This window comes from Oncorhynchus masou, chromosome 31 (assembly GCF_036934945.1).
Source record: "Oncorhynchus masou masou isolate Uvic2021 chromosome 31, UVic_Omas_1.1, whole genome shotgun sequence".
Taxonomy (NCBI): Eukaryota; Metazoa; Chordata; class Actinopteri; order Salmoniformes; family Salmonidae; genus Oncorhynchus; species Oncorhynchus masou.
This window is the reverse complement of record NC_088242.1, coordinates 89,896,172-89,920,139: the sequence shown is the minus strand read 5'-3', so window position 1 is coordinate 89,920,139 and position 23,968 is coordinate 89,896,172. Positions and strand designations below refer to the sequence as shown.

The 23,968-nt window shown below is 43.1% G+C and overlaps 1 protein-coding gene and 1 non-coding gene across 2 annotated transcripts in view; one reads left to right on the top strand and one right to left on the bottom strand.

Annotated features, from left to right (window-relative positions):
- LOC135525049 (choline transporter-like protein 5-B) overlaps positions 1-17,468 on the bottom strand; it is a 57,335-nt gene extending 39,867 nt beyond the window's left edge. Inside the window, exons 1-2 of the mRNA XM_064952815.1 lie at positions 17,399-17,468; positions 15,280-15,328 (exon numbers count right to left, since the gene is read on the bottom strand). Of these exons, the coding sequence (XP_064808887.1) occupies positions 15,280-15,328; positions 17,399-17,468 (119 nt within the window). The remainder of the gene's footprint in view (positions 1-15,279; positions 15,329-17,398) is intronic.
- trnas-uga (transfer RNA serine (anticodon UGA)) lies at positions 13,725-13,798 on the top strand. The gene has a single exon. It is a non-coding gene; the product is annotated as a tRNA-Ser (tRNA).
- Positions 17,469-23,968: the final 6,500 nt, after the last annotated feature.

Below are 23,968 nucleotides of genomic sequence, written 5' to 3'. Positions count from 1 at the left end.
AAACTACATGTCAACTAAACAATTTCACAAATGTGTTTGTTTTTAATCTTTGCTTTGCTTTAATAAAGGCTTTACACTTTTTTATCATTAGACCAGCCTCTCTGGTATTATTCATACTTAACTTAATGTTGTTTACACTATGCCAAAGTGTCAGAATAATTATATTTACAATAACTCTTTTTCCTTTATCACCTTATTTGTATTATTACTATTATTATTATTATTATGATGATCATCATTATAATAATAAGTAATGTCATTATCATTACCAGGGTTAGTATAGCCACCACACCAGCTGTAGGCCTAAGAGGCCATCCTGTTTAGTCTTAACACTGTAACTTACTTAGGCCTATATTTCAATACTTACAAAGGCTACTGAATCAATCAATAATGTATTAGTTCATGTCATCACACAGCATACGAGTCATTCATGATGTGAAATGCAATAAATAATTTTAGTTTTAAAATAAAATGACTGCAGTAAAGGCTTTACAGAAAATAATAATTATAAATCCTGACTCTCTGGTACGCTTATAATTGTGTGGTTAACTTTGTTCCAAACGGTCTGAAATGACATTGTAATCTAACAGCACCTGTTAGGCACACGCAGGCTTGATATGCATGCAGAGCTTGCTCCATACCTTATTTTTCTTGATCTCCAGTATTTTCCACAACTAGTCAAATTTATTCCACACATCTGACTTCGCCTTCATCTCTTGTGAAACCAGTAAACATTCCCCTGTTTCAAACTTATTTGTCAGGTCCTCTGCATCCATTTTGCTGTCACGTGTTACGGAGCAGGGTTGAGGGAATAGGGAATGTTTTTCCTGAACAAAATGAGGGATTTCTGTAAGATAACTTTTCAGTCAGAAATGGCTGTAATTATTTTACAGCTTCAGCAACACGGAGAGCGCGATACACACTGCTGATGTGTGGTGGCCTCTGCAGCAGGGAGGAGAGACAACAGGTGCTAGTCACAGTCACTCGCTGTCTTTTCTCTTTTTTTACACAGCAAGTATGAGTCAGGCGGCACAAACAAATCAATTTTGGTCAGACTCCCTCTAGTCATTTGTGCCTTAATTATTTAATCAAACATTTAGCTAATATGTACATAAAGATATGAATGAGTGATGGTACAGAGCGGCATAGGCAAGATACAGTAGATGGTATTGAGTACAGTATATACATATGAGATGAGTATGTAAACAAAGTGGCATAGTTAAAGTGGCTAGTGATACATGTATTACATAAAGATGCAGTAGATGATATAGAGTACAGTATATACGTATACATATGAGATGAATAATGTATGGTATGTAAACATTATATTAGGTAGCATTGTTTAATGTGGCTAGTGATATATTTCACATTTCCCATCAATTCCCATTATTAAAGTGGCTGGAGTTGAGTCAGTGTGTTGGCAGCAGCTACTCAATGTTAGTGGTGGCTGTTTAACAGTCTGATGGCCTTGAGATAGAAGTTGTTTTTCAGTCTCTCGGTCCCAGCTTTGATGCACCTGCACTGACCTCGCCTTCTGGTTGATAGCGGGGTGAACAGGCAGTGGCTCGGGTGGTTGTTGTCCTTGATGATCTTTATGGGCTTCCTGTGACATCGGGTGGTGTAGGTGTCCTGGAGGGCAGGTAGTTGGCTGTGTGCTTAGGGTCGTTGTCCTGTTGGAAAGTGAACCTTCACTCCATTCTGAGGTCCTGAGCGCTCTGGAGCAGGTTTTAATCAAGGATCTCTCTGTACATTGCTCCGTTCATCTTTGCCTCGATCCTGAATAGCCTCCCAATCCCTGCCGCTGAAAAACATACCCACAGCATGATGCTGCCACCACCATGCTTCACCATAGGGATGGTGCCAGGTTTCCTCCAGACGTGACACTTGGCATTCAGGCCCAAAAGTTCAGTCCTGGTTTCATCAGACCAAAGAATCTGGTTTCTCATGATCTGAGAGTCTCATGTGGCTTTTACTGAAGAGTGACTTCCGTCTGGCCACTCCACCGTAGAGGCCTGATTGGTGGAATGCTGAATACTGTAGATGGTTGTCCTTCTAGAAGTTTCTCTCATCTCCACAGAGGAACTCTAGAGCTCTTTCAGAGTGACCAAGAAAGGCCCTTCTCCCCAGTTGTCTCAGATGCCTCCATCATTATTAAATAGTAGAAGTTTGGAACCACCAAGACTCTTCCTAGAACTGGCCGCCCAGCCAAACTTCTTCTATTTAAGAATAATGGAGGACACTTCTTGGGGACCTTCAATGCTGCAGAAAAGTTTTGGTACCCTTCCCCAGATCTGTGCCTCAACACAATCCTGTCGAGGAGCTCTATGGACAATTCCTTCAACCTGATGGCTTGGTTTTTGCTCTGACATGCACTGTCAATGGTGGGACCTTATATCCAATCAATTGGACTCCAATCAAGTTCTAGAAACATCTCAAGGATGATCAATGGCAACAGGATGCACCAGAGCTCAATTTCAAGTCTCATAGCAAAGGGTCTGAATACTTAGAAAATGAGGTATCTGTTTTTATTTTTAATAAATTAGCAAAAATGAATAAAACCTCTTTTTACTTTGTCATTATGGGGTATTGTGTGTAGATTGCTGAGGGAAAAAAAGTATTTCATCCATTTTAGAAAAAGTCTAACGTAACAAAATCTGGAAAAAGTCAAGGGGTGTGAATACTTTCCGAAGGCACTGTATTTTCATACATACAGGGCCTTCAGAAAGTATTCACACCCCTTGACTTGTTTCACATTTAGTTGTGTTACTGCCTGAATTATATTGAGATTTTGTGGCACTGACATACACACACTACCCCATAATGTTAAAGTAGAATTGTTTTGAGAAATGTTTACACGTTAAAAATTAAAGCTAAAATACATTATATATTTTTTTATTATTTCACCTTTATTTAACCAGGTAGGCAAGTTGAAAACAAGTTCTCATTTACAACTGCGACCTGGCCAAGATTTTTTTTTAAAGCAAACAAACAACACATGGGATAAACAAACGTACAGTCAGTAATACAATAGAAAGATCTGTATACAGTGTGTGCAAATTAAGTAAGGAGGTAAGGCAATAAGCCAATAGTGGCAGAGTAATTACAATTTAGCAATTTACACTGGAGTGATATATGTGCAGATAAGGATGTGCAAGTAGAAGAGTGGCCTAGTTACGAGTTTTTGCTTAATTTTGGCTGAAAATATATAGCAAGACTTGAAAATGGCTGTCTAGAGAAGACTATAACAACCAATTCAACAGAGCTGGAAGAATGTTAAAAAGAATAATGTGCAAATATTGTACAATCCAGGTGTGCAAAGCTCTTAGAGACTTACCCAGATAGACTCACAACTGTAATTGCTGGCAAAGTTTATTCTAACACTTATTGACTCAGGGGTGAGAATACTTATGTAAATGAGATATTTCTATATTTCCATTTCAATACATTTGCTAACATTTCTAAAAACATGTTTTCACTTTGTCATTATGGGGTATTGTGTGTAGATGGGTGAGAAGCAAAATCAAGTTGGGAAACGCACCGTATTAAATAAAGCCATAACAACATGGAACTCTGTCACCCCAGTTAACTCAAACTAGCAATAAAACCAGATTAAAAAACACCTTACTGCACAAAAGGGGACTGTGAAGAGAGACATTTTATATGTCTTGTATTGTAATTTTCACTGCATTATGCATTTGACCTGTGTGTATGTACTGATATGTAGGCTGTGTGTGATGTTTTAAATATACAGTGCCTTGCGAAAGTATTCGGCCCCCTTGAACTTTGCGACCTTTTGCCACATTTCAGGCTTCAAACATAAAGATATAAAACTGTATTTTTTTGTGAAGAATCAACAACAAGTGGGACACAATCATGAAGTGGAACGACATTTATTGGATATTTCAAACTTTTTTAACAAATCAAAAACTGAAAAATTGGGCGTGCAAAATTATTCAGCCCCCTTAAGTTAATACTTTGTAGCGCCACCTTTTGCTGCGATTACAGCTGTAAGTCGCTTGGGGTAAGTCTCTATCAGTTTTGCACATCGAGAGACTGACATTTTTTCCCATTCCTCCTTGCAAAACAGCTCGAGCTCAGTGAGGTTGGATGGAGAGCATTTGTGAACAGCTTTTGTCAACAGTTTTCAGTTCTTTCCACAGATTCTCGATTGGATTCAGGTCTGGACTTTGACTTGGTCATTCTAACACCTGGATATGTTTATTTTTGAACCATTCCATTGTAGATTTTGCTTTATGTTTTGCATCATTGTCTTGTTGGAAGACAAATCTCCGTCCCAGTCTCAGGTCTTTTGCAGACTCCATCAGGTTTTCTTCCAGAATGGTCCTGTATTTGGCTCCATCCATCTTCCCATCCATTTTAACCATCTTCCCTGTCCCTGCTGAAGAAAAGCAGGCCCAAACCATGATGCTGCCACCACCATGTTTGACAGTGAGTATGGTGTTGTCAGACTGATGAGCTGTGTTGCTTTTACGGCAAACATAACGTTTTGCATTGTTGCCAAAAAGTTCAATTTTGGTTTCATCTGACCAGAGCACCTTCTTCCACATGTTTGGTGTGTCTCCCAGGTGGCTTGTGGCAAACTTTAAACAACACTTTTTATGGATATCTTTAAGAAATGGCTTTCTTCTTGCCACTCTTCCATAAAGGCCAGATTTGTGCAATATACGACTGATTGTTGTCCTATGGACAGAGTCTCCCACCTCAGCTGTAGATCTCTGCAGTTCATCCAGAGTGATCATGGGCCTCTTGGCTGCATCTCTGATCAGTCTTCTCCTTGTATGAGCTGAAAGTTTAGAGGGACGGCCAGGTCTTTGTAGATTTGCAGTGGTCTGATACTCCTTCCATTTCAATATTATCGCTTGCACAGTGCTCCTTGGGATGTTTAAAGCTTGGGAAATCTTTTTGTATCCAAATCCGGCTTTAAACTTCTTCACAACAGTATCTCGGACCTGCCTGGTGTGTTCCTTGTTCTTCATGATGCTCTCTGCGCTCTTAACAGACCTCTGAGACTATCACAGTGCAGGTGCATTTATACGGAGGCTTGATTACACACAGGTGGATTGTATTTATCGTCGTTAGTCATTTAGGTCAACATTGGATCATTCAGACATCCTCACTGAACTTCTGGAGAGAGTTTGCTGCACTGAAAGTAAAGGGGCTGAATAATTTTGCACGCCCAATTTTTCAGTTTTTGATTTGTTAAAAAAGTTTGAAATATCCAATAAATGTCGTTCCACTTCATGATTGTGTCCCACTTGTTGTTGATTCTTCACAAAAAAATACAGTTTTATGTCTTTATGTTTGAAGCCTGAAATGTGGCAAAAGGTTGCAAAGTTCAAGGGGGGCGAATACTTTCGCAAGGCACTGTATGTATTTCAGTCCTGGACTAATAATGTTCAGTACTAAGTATTATATCATGATTCATGTGGACCCCAGGAAGAATCGCTCCTGCTTTTGCAGCAGCTAAAGGGGATCCTAACGCTGTACCAATACCAATGTTTGAGTATTTTTTTCTGAACGGCATATTCAGCAAATTGGATGTTGTCTATCACAGTGCCATCCGTTTTTGTCACCAACGCCCCATATACTGCCCACCACTGCGACCTGTATGCTCTCGTTGGCTGGCCCTCGCTTCATATTCATCGCCAAACTCACTGGCTCCAGGTCATCTAGAAGTCTTTGCTAGGTAAATCCCCACCTTACCTCAGCTCACTGGTCACAACAGCAGCACCCACCCGTAGCACACGCTCCAGCAGGTATATTTCACTGGTCATCTCCAAAGCCATTCCCTCCAGTTCTTTGCTTGCAATGACTAGAACGAATTGCAAAAATCACTGAAGCTGCAGTCTTATATCTCCTTCTCTAACTTTAAGCATCAGCCGTCAGAGCAGCTCACAGATCATTGCATCTGTACATAGCCCATCTGTAAATAGCCCACCCAACTACCTCATCCCCATATTGTTATTTTATTTTTTTGCTCCTTTGCACCCCAGTATCTCTACTTGCACATTCATCTTCTGCACATCTATCACTCCAGTGTTTAATTGCTAAATTGTAAATATTACGTAACTATGGCCCATTTATTGCCTTACCTCCTTAATCTCACTACATTTGCACACACTGTATAAAGACTTTTCAATTGTGTTATTGACTGTTCTTTTGTTTATCCCATGTGTAACTCTGTGTTGTTGTTTGTGTCGTACTGCTTTGCTCTATCTTGGCCTTGTCGCAGTTGTAAATGAGAACTTGTTCTCAACTGGCCGACCTGGTTAAATAAAGGTGAAATAAAAATAAAATGATTTTTTTTTTAAGTACACACGCATTATTCACCATTCAGTTCCTATTGGGCAAAGTGTAATCCAAAACTAGGGCCGTCAGAGTTACTAGGGCCGTCAGTGTGCTCATTGCACTAATTGTTTTTAAATCGTGATTAATCGCAATGTCGTAAATCATTCAAAATACACAACCTACACAGCTAAAAACAACAATATGATGTCAAAACAAGTTGACATTGAGAACGAGTGCTTTATCAAGTTACCTGATTTTGCTTACAGTTAATTTTTACAAAATCAAGACGTCAATATTTTGTAATGCTTCTTGTATAACTAATCTTAAAATTACAGCTCAATTAATTCTGAATTTCCTGTTAATATCACAGCAAATCCTGCGATTTACTTAATTTTTTTTATTGTTTGAAATCCCGATCCAAAACAAACTGCAAATGCATCCAACTAGATTGTAGTCACAAGCTTGATGTAGTCATTGTGTGCTAGAAATGCACACACGTCGATGTAACTAAACACGGCTCATAAACTGATTTAGATGGCATTGCACAGTTTAAGCTTTGCATCACAAATGATCCTGGAATGTTTTGCAAAGTGCTGTTGCAATTAGGCAGAATGTTTATGGCCCTACATAAATACTGTAGGTAATTGCCACTGCATTAGCATTCCACTCTAATGAGTTGTTATGTGAAAGTGGAGCTTTTTGGAGTTCAACAATAAAGACGATTGAGATTCCTTCCCAGTTACCGTGCCTTCAGAAAGTATTCACACCCATTGACATTCTCTACAATTTTGTTGTGTTAAAAGTGGGATTAAAATGGATTTGTCCTTTTTTCAACGATCTAGACAAAATATTCTGTTTTCAAGACGATTTCACTTAAAACTAGGACACTCAAGAAAATTCAATGCCGTCTTGGTAAGCAACTCCAGTGTATATTTCACCTTGTGTTTTAGGTTATTGTCCTGCTGAAAGGTAAATTTCCCCCCCAGTGTCTGTTGGAAAGCAGACTGAACCAGGTTTTCCTTAACGATACTTCCTGTGCTTAGCTCTAAATGGTTTATTTTTATAATTAAAAACTCTCTAGTCCTTGCCCATGACAAGCATACCCATAACATGGTGCAGCTATCACCATGCTTGAAAATGTGAAGAGTGGTACTCAGTGATGTGTTTTGTTAGATTTGCTCCAAATATAATGCTTGACATTCAGGTCATAACGTTCATTTCTGTGCCACATTGTTTGCATCTTTACTTTAGTACATTATTGCAAACAGGATGTATGTTTTAGAATATGTGTATTCTGTACAGGCTACCTTCTTTTCACTCTGTCCATTAGGTTAGTATTCTAAAGTAACTACAATGTTGTTGATCCATCCTCAGTTCTCTCCTATCACAGCCATTAAACTCTGTAATTGTTTTAAAGTCACAATAGGCCTCATGGTGAAATCCCTGACCGATTTCCTTCCTCTCTGGCGACTGAGTTAGGAAGGACACCTGTATTTTGTAGTGACTGGGTGTATTGATACACCATCCAAAGTGTAATTAATAACTTCACCATGCTAAAAGGGATATTCAATGTCTGCTTTTTAAAACTGTTTTAGCCATCTACCAATAAATGCCCTTCTTTGCGAGTCATTGGAAAACCTCCCTGGTCTTTGTGGCTGAATCTGTGTTTGGCTGAGGAACCTTACTGATAATTGTATGTGTGAGATACAGAGATGAGGTAGTCATTCAAAAATAATGTTGAACACTGTTACTGCACACAACTTATTATGTGACTTGGAAAGCATATTTTTACCCCTGAACTAATTTAGGGTTGACATAACAAAGGGGTTGGATACTTATTGAATCAAGACATTACAGCTTTTCATTTTGAAATAATTAGTAAAAATGTCAAAAAATATAATTCCACTTAGACATTATGGGGTATTGTGTGTAGGAAAAATGAAACGACATTTAATCCATTGTAAATGTAGGCTGTAACATAACAAAATGTGAAAAAAGTCAAGGGGTGTGAATACTTTCTGATTTGACTTTAAATGGATGAGATCCAAAAGTATAGTACCTGTAATACACATCTTTCTCACTGCTGAATTAAATGTCTATCACCAATCTCATCTAAATTACATGAAGTCTGGAGACATCATCATTATTCAAGTGTCCAATGATTTCAAGTCTGTATGTAGGCAGCAGCCTCTCTGTGTTAGTGACAGCTGTTTAACAATCTGATGGCCTTGAGATTGAAAAATAGCTTCGGTCTCTTGGTCCCAGCTTTGATGCACCTGTACTGACCTCGCCTTCTGGATGGTAGCGGGGCGAACAGGCAGTGGCTCGGGTGGTTGTTGTCCTTGATTATGTTTTGGCCTGCCTGTGACATCGGGTGCTGTAAGTGTCCTGGAGGGCAGGTAGTTTGCCCCCGGTGATGCGTCGTGCAGACCGTACCAATGTAAGAATGTGAAATGTCAGAATAATAGTAGAGAATTATTTATTTTATATTTTTTTTATTTCATCACATTCCCAGTGGGTCAGATGTTTACATACACTCAATTAGTATTTGGTAGCATTGCCTTTAATTGCCTTTGCCTTTGTTTAACTTGGGTCAAATGTTACAGGTAGCCTTCCACAAGCTTCCCACAATAAGTTTGTGTAACTGAGTCAGGTTTGTAGGCCTTGCTTGCACAAGCTTTTCCAGTTCTTCCCACAAATGTTCTATAGGATTGAGGTCAGGGCTTTGTGATGGCCACTTCAATACCTTAACTTTGTTGTCCTTAAGCCATTTTACCTCAACTTTGGAAGTATGCTTGGGGTCATTGTCCATTTGGAAGACCCATTTGCAGTCTTCCAAGCTTTAACTTTCTGACAGATGTTGCTTCAATATATCCACATAATCTTCCATCCTCATGATGCCATCTATTTTGTGAAGTGCACCAGTCCCTCCTGCAGCAAAGCACCCCCACAACATGATGCTGCCACCCCATGCTTCACGGTTGGGATGATGTTCTTCAGCTTGCAAGCCTCCCCCTTTTTCTTCCAAACATAACGATGGTCATTATGGCCAAACAGTTCTATTTTGTTTCATCAGACCAGAGGACTTTTCTCCAAAAAGTACAACCTTTGTCCCCATGTGTAGTTGCAAACCATAGTCTGGCTTTTTTTATGGCTGTTTTGGAGCAGTAGCTTCTTCCTTGCTGAGCGGCCTTTCAGGTTATGTCGATATAGGACTTGTTTTACTGTGGATATAGATACTTTTGTACCGGTTTCCTCGAGCGTCTCCACAAGGTCCTTTGCTGTTGTTCTGGGATTGATTTGCACTTTCTGCACCAAAGTACGTTCAGCTCAAGGAGACAGAACGCATCTCCTTCCTGAGCGTTATGACGGCTGTGTGGTCCCATGGTGTTTATACTTGCATACTATTGTTTGTACCGATGAACGTGGTATCTTCGAGGCATTTGGAAATTGCTCCCAAGGATGAAACAGACTTGTGGAGGTCTACAATTATTTTCTGAGGTCTTGGCTGATTTCTTTTGATTTTCCCATGATGACAAGCAAAGAGTCACTGAGTTTGAAGGTAGGACTTGAAATTCATCCACAGGTATACCTCCAATTAACGCAAATTATGTCAATTAGCCTATCAGAAGCTTCTAAAGCCATGTTGTCATTTTCTGGAATTTTTCAAGCTGTTTAAAGGCACAGTCAACTTAGTGTATGTAAACTTCTGACCCACTGGAATTGAGATGCTGTGAATTATAAGTGAAATAACCTGTATGTAAACAATGGTTGGAAAAATTCTGTGTCCTGCGCTTGACTCCGTCCTCACCTCTGCACAACTGACATATGACAGCTAATCTATGTGAGAAATTGCCAAGAAACTGAAGATCTCGTGCAGCGCTGTGTACTACTCACTTCACTGAACAGCCCAAACTGTCTCTAACCAGAATAGAAAGAGGAGTGGGAGGCCCCGGTGCACAACTGAGCAAGAGGACATTAGAGGATATTAGTGTGTCTAGTTTGAGAAACAGACGCCTCACAAGTCCTCAACTGGCAGCTTCATTAAATAGTACCCGCAAAACACCTGAACAGTGAAGAGGCGACTTCGGGATGCTGGCCTTCTCGGCAGAGTTGCAAAGAAAAAGCCATATCTCAGACTGGCCAATAAAAAGAAAAGATTAAGATGGGCAAAATAACACAGGACACTGGACAGAGGAACTCTGCCTAGAAGGCCAGCATCCCGGAGTCACCTCTTCACTGTTGACGTTGAGACTGGTGTCAAGGGATCTGAATACTTCCCGAATGCACTGTATATATATATTTGATGGCAGAGATTCAAAGAATGGCATGTCCATAGCGTGATGGTTATGGAACTCAAGACTTCAAAGGCTATGCCACATTTTGAAAACAGACCCAGACAAAGGGAGTTGAGGCAGAACTCCATCACACTGACTAGATTTCTGTAGAGACTTCCTGTAGAGACTTCCTGTAGAGACAGTTCCTGTAGAGACGGTTAATTTGATACAGTGTTAAGAGGAGCTACGCCACCTCAGGCACTGCCTGCTCTAATATTAAACACGGTATTAAAAAGAGATGAGGGACTACTTTTTCATTTCATTCAAGGCAAGGAACAAGAGCTGTTAGTAGTTGAGTCAGGTAATGCAGTGGACCAGCGGGTAGCTAGGAATTATGGGTGATTAGTCGGTGAGATCCAGGGGGTGGGACTCCGAGGCAGACCTTCTAACACCTCTTCACTGCCTTACTGTGAGGTCAGTCTTCACTGTCTTCTAACCAACCCCCCAGGGCCTAGAAATTACCTCCTTAAGTCAAAGGCAAAACTGACACAACACAGATAACACAAATAACCACCTTTGAGTCATTCAAAGGTGAACGCTGAAAGGAAGATGCCAAAGGAGAGAAGAAAAACATTGTCTCTTTTATCTATGAGAAGCAAACGCAGCTGGAATGCAAATGTGGTCCACTGTCAAATTCCTGTCCTAGTCTAAACCCATTCTGATTTCCAAACCTGGCCTGCCTTAGATCTCCTCCATATCTGAACCAAAAGCCAATCGGCTAGAACAAGTTCTTTCCACCTGCTGGGTTGGTGTTTGTGTGTGCTGCTAGTCTACGTGCTGTGAGGCAGTGAATACTGGCTAGTATTCTTGCAATGCCATGTGAAGCTGTGTGTATTATTCGTAAAGCTCACTCCATTTAGATAGCCATAGCTGTGGTGGTGATAACTGGTTAGACGCTGCTACAGAGTAGCATGGGTACCATTCTGGTGTGTCACCACCGGCCGCCTGTCACCAGCACAATGAGAATTAACAGGGAGAGGGATTGGGAGAAAGGGGGAGAAATAGTGGATTCCCACATGCTGGAACACACTGGGAAATGTCTAACCGTCTGGAGAGCCAACAGGGATAGCAATGGAAGGCAGGACGGTTTTGAATGTTAAAAAAAAAATGTTTCACTTTCCTGCCTTGACTACACAGACGCGCAGTCCACTGTTCACTGTCAATTACATTATTTCAATTCATACATTATTCAGACATACTTTTCAGATTGACATGCTTCTCATACAACAGGATACTTGTAGGCAGAATTAGTCAGAAAGCTACAATATATGCCCATTTTCTCTACTCTTTGGAGAACTGTTAACCACAGGTATGGACTTCATTTAGGCAGTGAGCTTCACTTCTCTCCCAGTTCTCATTAAAATAGGCTACAAGCAAAAGAAACATAAAAGTGCCTTCACTCAGTCCACACAGATGTAGGAGTTATACGAGCAGGAAAGGGTGGGATAGAGAGGAGATGGAGAGGGTGGGATAGAGAGGAGATGGAGAGGGTTGGATATAGAGGAGATGGAGAGGGTTGGATAGAGAGGAGATGGAGAGGGTGGGATAGAGAGGAGATGGAGAGGGTGGGATAGAGAGGAGATGGAGAGGGTGGGATAGAGAGGAGATGGAGAGGGTGGGATAGAGAGGGTGAGATGGAGAGGGTGAGATGGAGAGGAGATGGAGAGGGTGGGATGGAGAGGGTGAGATGGAGAGGGTGAGATGGAGAGGGTGTGATGGAGAGGGTGGGATGGAGAGGGTGAGATGGAGAGGGTGGGATAGAGAGGGTGGGATAAGGAGAGAAGATGGAGAGGGTGGGATGGAGAGGGTGAGATGGAGAGGGTGGGAAGGAGAGGGTGAGATGGAGAGGGTGAGATGGAGAGGGTGTGATGGAGAGGGTGGGATGGAGAGGGTGAGATGGAGAGGGTGGGATAGAGAGGGTGGGATAAGGAGAGAAGATGGAGAGGGTGGGATGGAGAGGGTGAGATGGAGAGGGTGGGATAGAGAGGAGATGGAGAGGGTGGGATGGAGAGGGTGGGATAGAGAGGAGGTGAAGAGGGTGGGATGGAGAGGGTGGGATGGAGAGGGTGAGATGGAGAGGGTGGGATGGAGAGGGTGGGATAGAGAGGAGATGAAGAGGGTGGGATGGAGAGGGTGGGATGGAGAGGGTGAGATGGAGAGGGTGGGATGGAGAGGGTGGGATAGAGAGGAGATGGAGAGGGTGGGATGGAGAGGGTGAGTTGGAGAGGAGATGAAGAGGGTGGGATGGAGAAGGTGGGATAGAGAGGAGATGGAGAGGGTGGGATGGAGAGGGTGGGATAGAGAGGAGATGGAGAGGGTGGGATGGAGAGGGTGAGTTGGAGAGGAGATGAAGAGGGTGGGATGGAGAGGGTGGGATAGAGAGGTTCAGGAGGACCTGAACATGCTTTCCCACCAGCTTGTGAAACTGGTCTTGAATATATTCTACAGTATGAAGTAATGATACGCTTCAGTGGTCCAAAGAGAATAAGCACAACTTTGAAAGGCTATCAGACATACGCAGCTGCAAACTAAGTTACCAGTGTTGTTTACTGTGTTGTCTATTGAGATGACATAGTCAAGTGAGAGTCAAACAAATGCAAACAAGACATAGCAACATGGCATTGGTCAATGGACCAGGTAAAGATCAAACATTCAACCTCTGACATATTTTCATTTAACAAGGAAGCAGTCAAAGGAGGATCTTATATTGCAGTTAACGCGCTAAACTCCCTATGATATGTGAGTGTGTAAACTCCAGACCACCATGTGACTAATAGCCAATGATCTGTGTGATGTAGCAAAGAGACCTGCCAGACCTCAGCCGCTTTCGATTAACACTGCCTGACAAACGATCAATGTGTTGACACGCGAAGAAGCTTATGAAACAGTGTGCTTCTAAAAGCATGCACAATTACATTCTAGGTCCGTTTTACAAGATGACTATAGGCATATCTTGGGGCAGAGAAAAAAGGAGAGAAAAAATAACACTTTTGTAAAGACGAATCTAGGCCTCACTGTCTATAGGCTGCTGAACATCCATCATGCAGCTTATTACAAGCTTATTACTGTACATGTCTGGTCCCGTCTGGCTCAGTTGGTAGAGCATGGCACTTGAAATACCAGGGTTGTGGGTTTGATTCCCACGGGGGACCAATGCGAATGACAATGTATGCACTCACTACTGTAAGTCGCTCTGGATAAGAGTGTCTGCTAAATGACTCACTACTGTAAGTCGCTCTGGATAAGAGTGTCTGCTAAATGACTCACTACTGTAAGTCTCTCTGGATAAGAGTGTCTGCTAAATATCTCACTACTGTAAGTCGCTCTGGATAAGAGTGTCTGCTAAATGACTCACTACTGTAAGTCGCTCTGGATAAGAGTGTCTGCTAAATGTCTCACTACTGTAAGTCGCTCTGGATAAGAGTGTCTGCTAAATGACTCACTACTGTAAGTCGCTCTGGATAAGAGTGTCTGCTAAATGACTCACTACTGTAAGTCTCTCTGGATAAGAGTGTCTGCTAAATATCTCACTACTGTAAGTCGCTCTGGATAAGAGTGTCTGCTAAATGACTCACTACTGTAAGTCGCTCTGGATAAGAGTGTCTGCTAAATGTCTCACTACTGTAAGTCGCTCTGGATAAGAGTGTCTGCTAAATGACTCACTACTGTAAGTCTCTCTGGATAAGAGTGTCTGCTAAATGTCTCACTACTGTAAGTTGCTCTGGATAAGAGTGTCTGCTAAATGACTCACTACTGTAAGTCACTCTGGATAAGAGTGTCTGCTAAATGACTCACTACTGTAAGTCGCTCTGGATAAGAGTGTCTGCTAAATGACTCACTACTGTAAGTCGCTCTGGATAAGAGTGTCTGCTACATGACTCACTACTGTAAGTCGCTCTGGATAAGAGTGTCTGCTAAATGACTCACTACTGTAAGTCGCTCTGGATAAGAGTGTCTGCTAAATGACTCACTACTGTAAGTCGCTCTGGATAAGAGTGTCTGCTAAATGACTCACTACTGTAAGTCGCTCTGGATAAGAGTGTCTGCTAAATGACTCACTACTGTAAGTCGCTCTGGATAAGAGTGTCTGCTAAATGACTCACTACTGTAAGTCGCTCTGCATAAGAGTGTCTGCTAAATGTCTCACTACTGTAAGTCGCTCTGGATAAGAGTGTCTGCTACATGACTCACTACTGTAAGTCGCTCTGGATAAGAGTGTCTGCTAAATGACTCACTACTGTAAGTCACTCTGGATAAGAGTGTCTGCTAAATGTCTCACTACTGTAAGTCGCTCTGGAGAAGAGTGTCTGCTAAATGACTCACTACTGTAAGTCTCTCTGGATAAGAGTGTCTGCTAAATGACTCACTACTGTAAGTCGCTCTGCATAAGAGTGTCTGCTAAATGTCTCACTACTGTAAGTCGCTCTGGATAAGAGTGTCTGCTACATGACTCACTACTGTAAGTCGCTCTGGATAAGAGTGTCTGCTACATGACTCACTACTGTAAGTCACTCTCGATAAGAGCGTCTGATCAATAACTAACATGTAAACGTAATGTCTCTGTGGCTTCTTCAGCTGAAAAAGTCTAAATAAACCTTCAAGGGAAGTTGGAGTTGACCAGTGAGTACATTACCTGTTATGTATAGGTCCTCTGAAGCTCGGGTCAAAGTTGCGTGGCTCACCTGTAAGGGAAGCAGATCATAGAGTGGTTACCATTCATAAACCAAGTCTGTTACCTCTTTAACATGCAACACAACGGCGTCTCGGAGAACTACTCGGCTTAGAAACAGGGAAGTCTATAATGTTGCAAAGACAATTTACATGTACAGTGAACAAGTATTTGCCACTTTTCTGATTTACTCTATTTTTGTATCTTTTTGATTCTTCAACCAAAATGTAATATTAGATAAAGGGAACCTGAGTTTACAAATACACTTTTTTTATACTTGTTTATTTGATTGACAAAGTTATGCAACATCCAATTCCCCTGTGTTAAAAAGTTATTGCTCCCTTACTCTCAATAGCTGGTTGTGCCACCTTTAGCTGAAATGACTGCAACCAAACACTTCCTGTAGTTGCTTATCAGTCTCTCACATCTTACTGTGGAATTTGGTTTTTCGACAGACATAAATGGGACCCATCTCATCCAAAAAGTTGACTCATGTTTGCTGAAAAGCACCTGGATGATCATCAAGACTCAAGAATCCTGGAAGAATGCTCTATGGACAGATGAGGGAAAAGTATCCCTTTTTGGATGGCATGGGTCCAATTATGCCTGGTGAAAACCAAACACTGCATCCCACAGTAAGACCCTTATACCAACGGTTAAGCATGGTGGTGGTAGTGTGATGTTTGGAGATGCTTTGCTGCCTCAGGACATGGATGACATGAATTCTGCTCTGTATCAGAGAATTCAACAGAAGAATGTCAAACCTTCCATCAGAGCTGAAGCACAGCTGGGTCATGTAGCAAGACAATGATCCAAAAACACAATATAGTCTACATTACAATTGTGAAATAGCAACACATTTGAAGTTTTGGAATGGCCTAGTCGAATTCCAGACCTAATCCCAATTGAGATGTTGTGGCAGGACTTGAAAAGAACAGTTCATGCTTGAAAACCCACTAATGTCACTGAGTTACAGCAGTTCTGCATGAACAAGTGGGCCAAAGTTCCTCCACAGAGACGTGAGAGACTGATCAACAACTACAGGAAGTGTTTGGTTGGAGTCATTGCAGCTAAAGGTGACACAACCAGTTATTGAGTGGAAGGGGGCAATTACTTTTTCACACAGGGGCACTGGGTGTTGCATAACTTCGTTTAGGAAATAAATCAAAGTATGTAATCATTGTGTTATTTGTTCCCTCAGGGTCCATTTATCTAATATTAGGTTTGTGTTGAAGATCTGATAACATTCAGTATCAAAAATACGCAAACTAGTAGAGAAAATGAGAAAGGGGGCAAATACATTTTCACAGCACTGCATGAGATCAACAGAGAAGTTATTGAATGTAGACTACACAGCAGAAATAAAGTGTTTAAAAACGGTAACATACAGTAGCTGCACCTGGTCTTACAGACAGGAACGGTGATGAATGAGAGGAAGTGAAACAACAACACATCTACCAGTAGACATAAAATTGTGTCTGGTCTGGTCCGGCAATAAGCGTAACATCCAACTGTCTGGGAGGGCACTAACTAGTTCACAGCTCCTCCCTGTATCTTCAGTCCAAATGGCACCCTATTCCCCTAACAGTGCATAACTTCCTACCGGTACAAATGTAGTGGACTAAGTAGAGGTGAGCCATTTGTGACGCATCCTGTGTAGCAGTACTGAGATGCTAAGATGATGCCAAGCTACTCTGTGTATGTGTTCGTGCCTGTATGTGTTCGTGTGTGAGAGTGTGTCCACGTCCACTTCCCAACATGTGTTTGTATGTGTGCTGTATATGTTTTCCGGTGCCCATGTGGAGATGCAGTATGAACTGTTCCTGTGAGCACATTCATCATCACACAGAGAGTGTCATTTCTCAGAGGCCCACTCATGTTGCTATCTCCCATCTGTCTCTGAAGGCCTGCTTCTGCTCTCAGAGATACAGCCCACTTGGCAGAACCCAGCACCGGGGACACTGTACTACGCACTTGGCCTCCTCACTGAGCACTCATTAATCACTGGGTGTCATTGGCTGAGAGAGAGAGAGAGAGAGTGAGAAAGATACATGGCAACGCTCTCATGTTGACGATCAATCACGTGGCTGAAGTGTGCAACATTTCTGGGTGAAGACATTGTCTCCATCAGCACTGTCCCGACATTCAGGCATCACGTTCGGAGGAGGTCATTAGTTATTTATGCAAAGAGAAATGTAAAAGTATGAGATTCAAAGGACTTGGACCCATAACCCCCCTGTGCCAGAGACGCTGTGCTCCTCCAACCCACTGAGTATACAGTCCATTGTTCTCTACCGCAATGACGTTGTATTTTGGTTCTAAATAAAGACGCCCGGGACCTTGGAGATTTTCTAGGATTAATCTGCATCTCTCAGCCAAGGATAAAGAGTCACAGGACCAGGTGCAGTCAGCAGGAGACTACAGCAACCTTGGAATTCAGATAAGAGAGAGCGTAGATGTAGAGTTGTGTTAACAGCCTGGTCATGTTTTTGCATGACAATGACCACAGGACAAGACATCACAAACAGATCTGGGACCAGGCTACTGAGCTGGCTATTTCCTTATATAGCACATCAAGTTATTTTAATAGGCAAACCACATCGATATGTTTGACACACGGATGCACATCTGTGCTATAAAGATATCGATGATGCAGTGACAAACCAATTGGTGATTTAGCCTGCCATGTTCCAAGACATGAAGGTCATGACAGCAACACCATCTATTTCCTCAGTCAAAAGCAGCAAAACAACCGCATTGTCCTTAACTACCATCTAACCACCTTAGTATCTGTGTGACCCGGACACAGATGTTTACAAATTTCCCTTAGATGAGTGCAACATGTCGGGATGGTCCCCAGGACACCAGCAGGGTCATAGAGAAGGTTTCAACAGAACTTTCAAAGCCAGTTCAATTAACTGCCAATGGCAAATGGACAAACTAATTCACCATGGACAATTCCTGCAATATATGGCTTCAGAGCAGATATTTGAAACCAGGTCCTGTGCAGTAAGAGTTTGGTTTGATCTGTGTCAGCACGTACGCATGTTGTTGTTTGTATATCCCGGTGGATGTTCCTACAAACCAGCAGGTAGCATAAGATGAAGTAACATCAGAGGACATTAGAGGTCCAGCTGCCGGGGGCTGTGAGCTGACTACTGTATCTGTTGGACCGGGATCCAAGCAGCCAGGTAGATTAGAAATATAGAGAAAAATCTTTTTCATTGACATCGGGGTGTGAACATTTCAAGCGACTGAGTGCTCCCTGGTCTTTGTCATCCATCGTGGTGAAAACAGACTGGTCTGTACATGGGGGGGGGGGGGGGTATTGCGGAAGCTAATTCATACAGAGATGAAGGGAAGCTAATGTTGAGATGACAGATTGCGCAACAGCGAGGGCAGGAGAATATTGTTTCGGGAGGGATTGCAATATCACTCCCCACTTCATCGACAAACACCACAGTGTCCAACAGGGGAACGGATGGGGGCCGTGGGCCCCGGCAAACTGTAGGGTGTAAAGAGAGGACACCAGCTTGGCGTGGGTGGCTCATCATACTATTGTCTGAATACTCTCTTGGACGTAAAACACAAGTTATCAGGGGACTCAGTGAACACCTAAAAACATTACTCAACAACATGAGGAGCTGAAATGCACTAGATTCTACAGTACACATAAAACCAGGATTTGCTTATTGGGCACAACCTGTAAGACCTGACTGCTTGGCTTTATTACTTGACTGCTTGGCTCACCACAGTAGCCTGCCCTGTTACTCTGATTCTCAAGTGATTTCAGTCCCATTATACAGTACCGGGGGCCTGACATTAAATCGGTAACACTGGGCCACCAGTAGACTCGGTCCTGGTTGACGACTGTGCTGTTTTTAGACTTAACAAGTGTAGAGAGAGTAGTGGATGTGTGATGTGCTGGGGTCAGTCAGGCTGAATGAAGGGCTGTAGTCAACAACATTTGGAAAATGCCTCCAAGGCATACTGTGGCAGTTAGCTAATGTAGTGTTTTGGCTAATGTTGCCTGGTGCCTGCTGGGCTCCTCTACTCTGTGTGTTGGCTCTGTTGCCTGCTAGGCTCCTCTACTCTCAGTGCGTTGGCTCTGTTGCCTGGTGCCTGATAGGCTCCTCTACTCTCAGTGTGTTGGCTCTGTTGCCTACTGCCTGCTAGGCTCCTCTACTCTCAGTGTGTTGGCTCTGTTGCCTGGTGCCTGCTAGGCTCCTCTACTCTCAGTGTGTTGGCTCTGTTGCCTGGTGAATGCTAGGCTCCTCTACTCTCAGTGCGTTGGCTCTGATTCAGTGCGTTGGTTCTGTTGCCTGCTAGGCTCCTCTACTCTCAGTGTGTTGGCTCTGCTGCCTACTGCCTGCTAGGCTCCTCTACTCTGTGTGTTGGCTCTGTTGCCTGGTGCCTGCTAGGCTCCTCTACTCTGTGTGTTGGCTCTGTTGCCTGCTGCCTGCTAGGCTCCTCTACTCTCAGTGTGTTGGCTCTGTTGCCTACTGCCTGCTAAGCTCCTCTACTCTCAGTGTGTTGGCTCTGTTGCCTGGTGCCTGCTAGGCTCCTCTACTCTCAGTGCGTTGACTCTGATTCAGTGCGTTGGCTCTGTTGCCTGCTAGGCTCCTCTACTAGCTGTGTGTTGGCTCTGTTGCCTGGTGCCTGCTAGGCTCCTCTACTCTCAGTGTGTTGGCTCTGTTGCCTGGTGCCTGCTAGGCTCCTCTACTCTCAGTGTGTTGGCTCTGTTGCCTGGTGCCTGCTAGGCTCCTCTACTCTCAGTGTGTTGGCTCTGTTGCCTGGTGCCTGTTAGGCTCCTCTACTCTCAGTGTGTTGGCTCTGTTGCCTGGTGCCTGCTAGGCTCCTCTACTCTCAGTGTGTTGGCTCTGTTGCCTGGTGCCTGCTAGGCTCCTCTACTCTCAGTGTGTTGGCTCTGTTGCCTGGTGCCTGCTAGGCTCCTCTACTCTCAGTGTGTTGGCTATGCTGCCTGGTGCCTGATAGGCTCCTCTACTTTCAGTGTGTTGGCTCTGTTGCCTGCTAGGCTTCTCTACTCTCAGTGTGTTGGCTCTGTTGCCTGGTGCCTGCTAGGCTCCTCTACTCTCAGTGCGTTGGCTCATCTCACGTTGAGGTGTTGTTACATAAGACATTAGATGATGATGCAGGTTGTGTACATAGAGCAAAGGCAAATATGTTGATGTCTGTAGTATGCATGCACAAACAAAGTTTAGGAATGAGGATGTTAGGAAGGTATATGTAAAGGATCAAAACACATTTTATTTGTCACATGCGCCGAATACAATAACGGGAAATGCTTACTTACGAGCCCTTCTTAAAACTGTGTCGTTGGATAAGAAAATATTTACAAAAATAAATAAAAAGACCAACAATAAAATAATGAGGCTATATACAGGGGGTACTGGTACCGAGTCAGTGTGCGGAGGTACAGGTAGGTCGAGGTAATATGTACATGTAGATAGGGATAGTGACTATGCATAGATAATAAACAGCGAGTAGCAGCAGCGTACAACAAATACAAATACTCCGGGTAGCCATTTGATTAGCTGTTCAGCAGAAGTCTGGTTTGGGGGTAGAAGCTGTTAAGAAGCCTTTTGGACCTGGACTTGGCGCGCCTGTACCGCTTGCTGTGCGGTAGCAGAGAGAAAAGTCTATGAGTAGGGTGGCTGGAGTCTTTGCCAATTGTTAGGGTCTTTCTCTGGTATAGAAGTCCTGGATGGCAGGAAGTTTGGCCCCAGTGATGTACTGGGCTGTAAGCACTACCCTCTGTAGCGTTTTGCGGTCGGAGGCTAAGCAGATGCCATACCAGGCGGTGATGGAACCCGTTAGGATGCTCTTGATGGTGCAGTTCTAGAACTTTGAGAATCTAAGGACCCATACCAAATCTTTTCAGTCTGCTGAGGGGGAATATTGTCGTGCAATCTTCACGACTGTCTTGGTGTGCTTGGAACATTATATTTTTTGTTGGTGATGTGGACACCAAGGAACTTGAAGCTCTCAACCTGCTCCACTACAGCCCTGTCAATGAGAATGGGGACGTGCTTGGTCCTCCTTTTCCTGTAGTCCACAATCATCTCCTTTGTATTGATTACATTGAGGGAGAGGTTGTTATCCTGGCAGCACACGGCCAGGTCTCTGACCTCCTCCCAATATGCTGTCTCATCATCGTTGGTGATCAGGCCTACCACTGTTGTGTCATTGGCAAACTTAATGGTGGTGTTGGAATTGTGCTTGGCCACTCCGTCATGGGTAAACAGGGAGTACAGGAGGGGACTAAGCACGCACCCCTAAGGGGCCCCCGTCTTGAAGATCAGCATGGCAGATGTGTTGTTGCCTACCCATACCACCTGGGGGAGGATCCAGGATCCAGTTGCAGAGGGAGGTGCTTAGTGATGAGCTTTGAGGGCACTATGGTGTTGAACACCGAGCTGTAGTTAACCTGTTGAAACTCTAGGGGCGCAATTTCATTTTTGGATGAAAAACGTTCCCGTTTTAAACAAGATATTTTGTCACAAAAAGATGCTCGACTATGCATATAATTGATAGCTTTCAAAAGAAAACACTCTGACGTGTCCAGAACTGCAAAGATATTTTCTGTGCGTGCCCTAGAACGTGAGCTTCAGGCAAAACCAAGATGAGACGGCATCCAGGAAATGAGCAGGATTTTTGAGGCTCTGTTTTCCATTGTCTCCTTATATGGCTGTGAATGCGAGAGGAGTAAGTCTGCCCTTTCTGTCATTTCCCCAAGGTGTCTGCAGCATTGTGACGTATTTGTAGCCATATCATTGGAAGATTGACCATAAGAGACCACATTTACCAGGTGTCCGCCCGGTGTCCTGCGCCGAAATTGGTGCGCAAAAGTCAGCTGCAAGTATTTTTCCATGGAATTTAGAGAAGAATGCAGGCTTCCACGAACGATATATCAATGAAGAGATATGTGAAAAAACACCTTGAGGATTGATTCCAAACAACGGTTGCCATGTTTCGGTCGATATTATGGAGTTAATTCGGAAAAAGTTTGACGTTTTGGTGACTGAATTTTCGGTTCGTTTCGGTAGCCAAATGCGATGTACAAAACGGAGCGATTTCTCCTACACACAGACGCTTTCAGGAAAAACTGCGCATTTGGTATGTAACTGAGAGTCTCCTCATTGAAAACATCCGAAGCTCTTCAAAGGTAAATGATTTTATTTATTTGGTTATCTGGTTTTTGTGAAAATGTTGCGTGCTAAATGCTACTCAAAATGCTAAGCTAGCTTAGCATACTCTTACACAAATTAGTCAATTGCTATGGTTCAAAAGCATATTTTGAAAATCTGAGATGACAGTGTTGTTAAGAAAAGGCTAAGCTTGAGAGCAGGCGCATTATTTTCATTTTATTTGCGATTTTCAGAAATCGTTAACGTTGCGTTATGCTAATGAGCCTGAGGCTTTAGTCACGATCCCGGATCCGGGATGGGGAGATTCAAGATTAATGAACAGCACTCGCACTTAGGCGTTTCATTTGTCCAGGTGGGAAAGGGCAGTGTGGAGTGCAATAGAGATGGCTGTGGATCTGTTGGGGCGGTATGCAAATTGGAGAGGGTCTAGGGTTTTTCTGGGATGTTTGTGATGATGTGAGCCATGACCAGCCTTTCAAAGCCCTTCATGGCTACAGATGAGAGTGCTACGGGTCGGTAGTCATTTAGGCAGGTTAGCTTGGTGTTCTTTGGCACAGAGAGTATGGTGATTTGCTTGAAAGATGTAGTTATTACAGACTCGGTCATGGACAGGTTGAAAACGTCAGTGAAGACACTTACCAGTTGGTCAGCGCATGCTTCAACATTGTGAATGTTGACCTGTCTAATGGTCTTACTCACAAAGCGGGGGTAAAGCCCCGCCTTATTGCAGCTCACTGGTCACCATAGCAGCACCCATCCGTAGCACGCGCTCCAGCAGGTATATTTCACTGGTCACCCCCAAAGGCAATTCCTCATTCGGCCGCCTATCCTTCCAGTTCTCTGCTGCCAATGACTGGAACGAACTGCAAAAATCACTGAAGCTGGAGACTCATATCTCCCTCATTAGCATTAAGCACCAGCTGTCAGAGCAGCTCACAGATCACTGCACCTGTACATAGCCCATCCAACTACCTCATCCCCATACTGTATTTATTTATTTATCTTGCTCCTTTGCACCCCAGTATCTCTACTTGCACATTCATCTTCTGCACTTCTATCACTCCAGTGTTTAATTGCTATATTGTAATTATTTCTCCACTATGGACTATTTATTGCCTTACCTTAAAAACAATAGGATGTCTTCAGCCCAGCAAATGAATTGTGGCGATTATAGCTACTGAGCTACGGCGTTGAGGGCAGACTGGGTGTGACATTACACATCAGGTTCAGACAGAGGCTTTGTCACTAATCCTCATACTCCAATCCCATTTGCATCCTCAGTCTGCCATAGCGATAGAATTATGGGTCAATGTACACCACAGAACTGACAGCATTGACTGTGACATACTGTACAGGAGTTTCACTCCAACCACATTCCACTTCCAATCATTCTGTGACTAATCAATGGATGTACTTGAAGATATAGGACAGCTTCAACTAGGTGATGTCTAGCATCCTTTCAGAGCACTGTAAAAGTGACATTG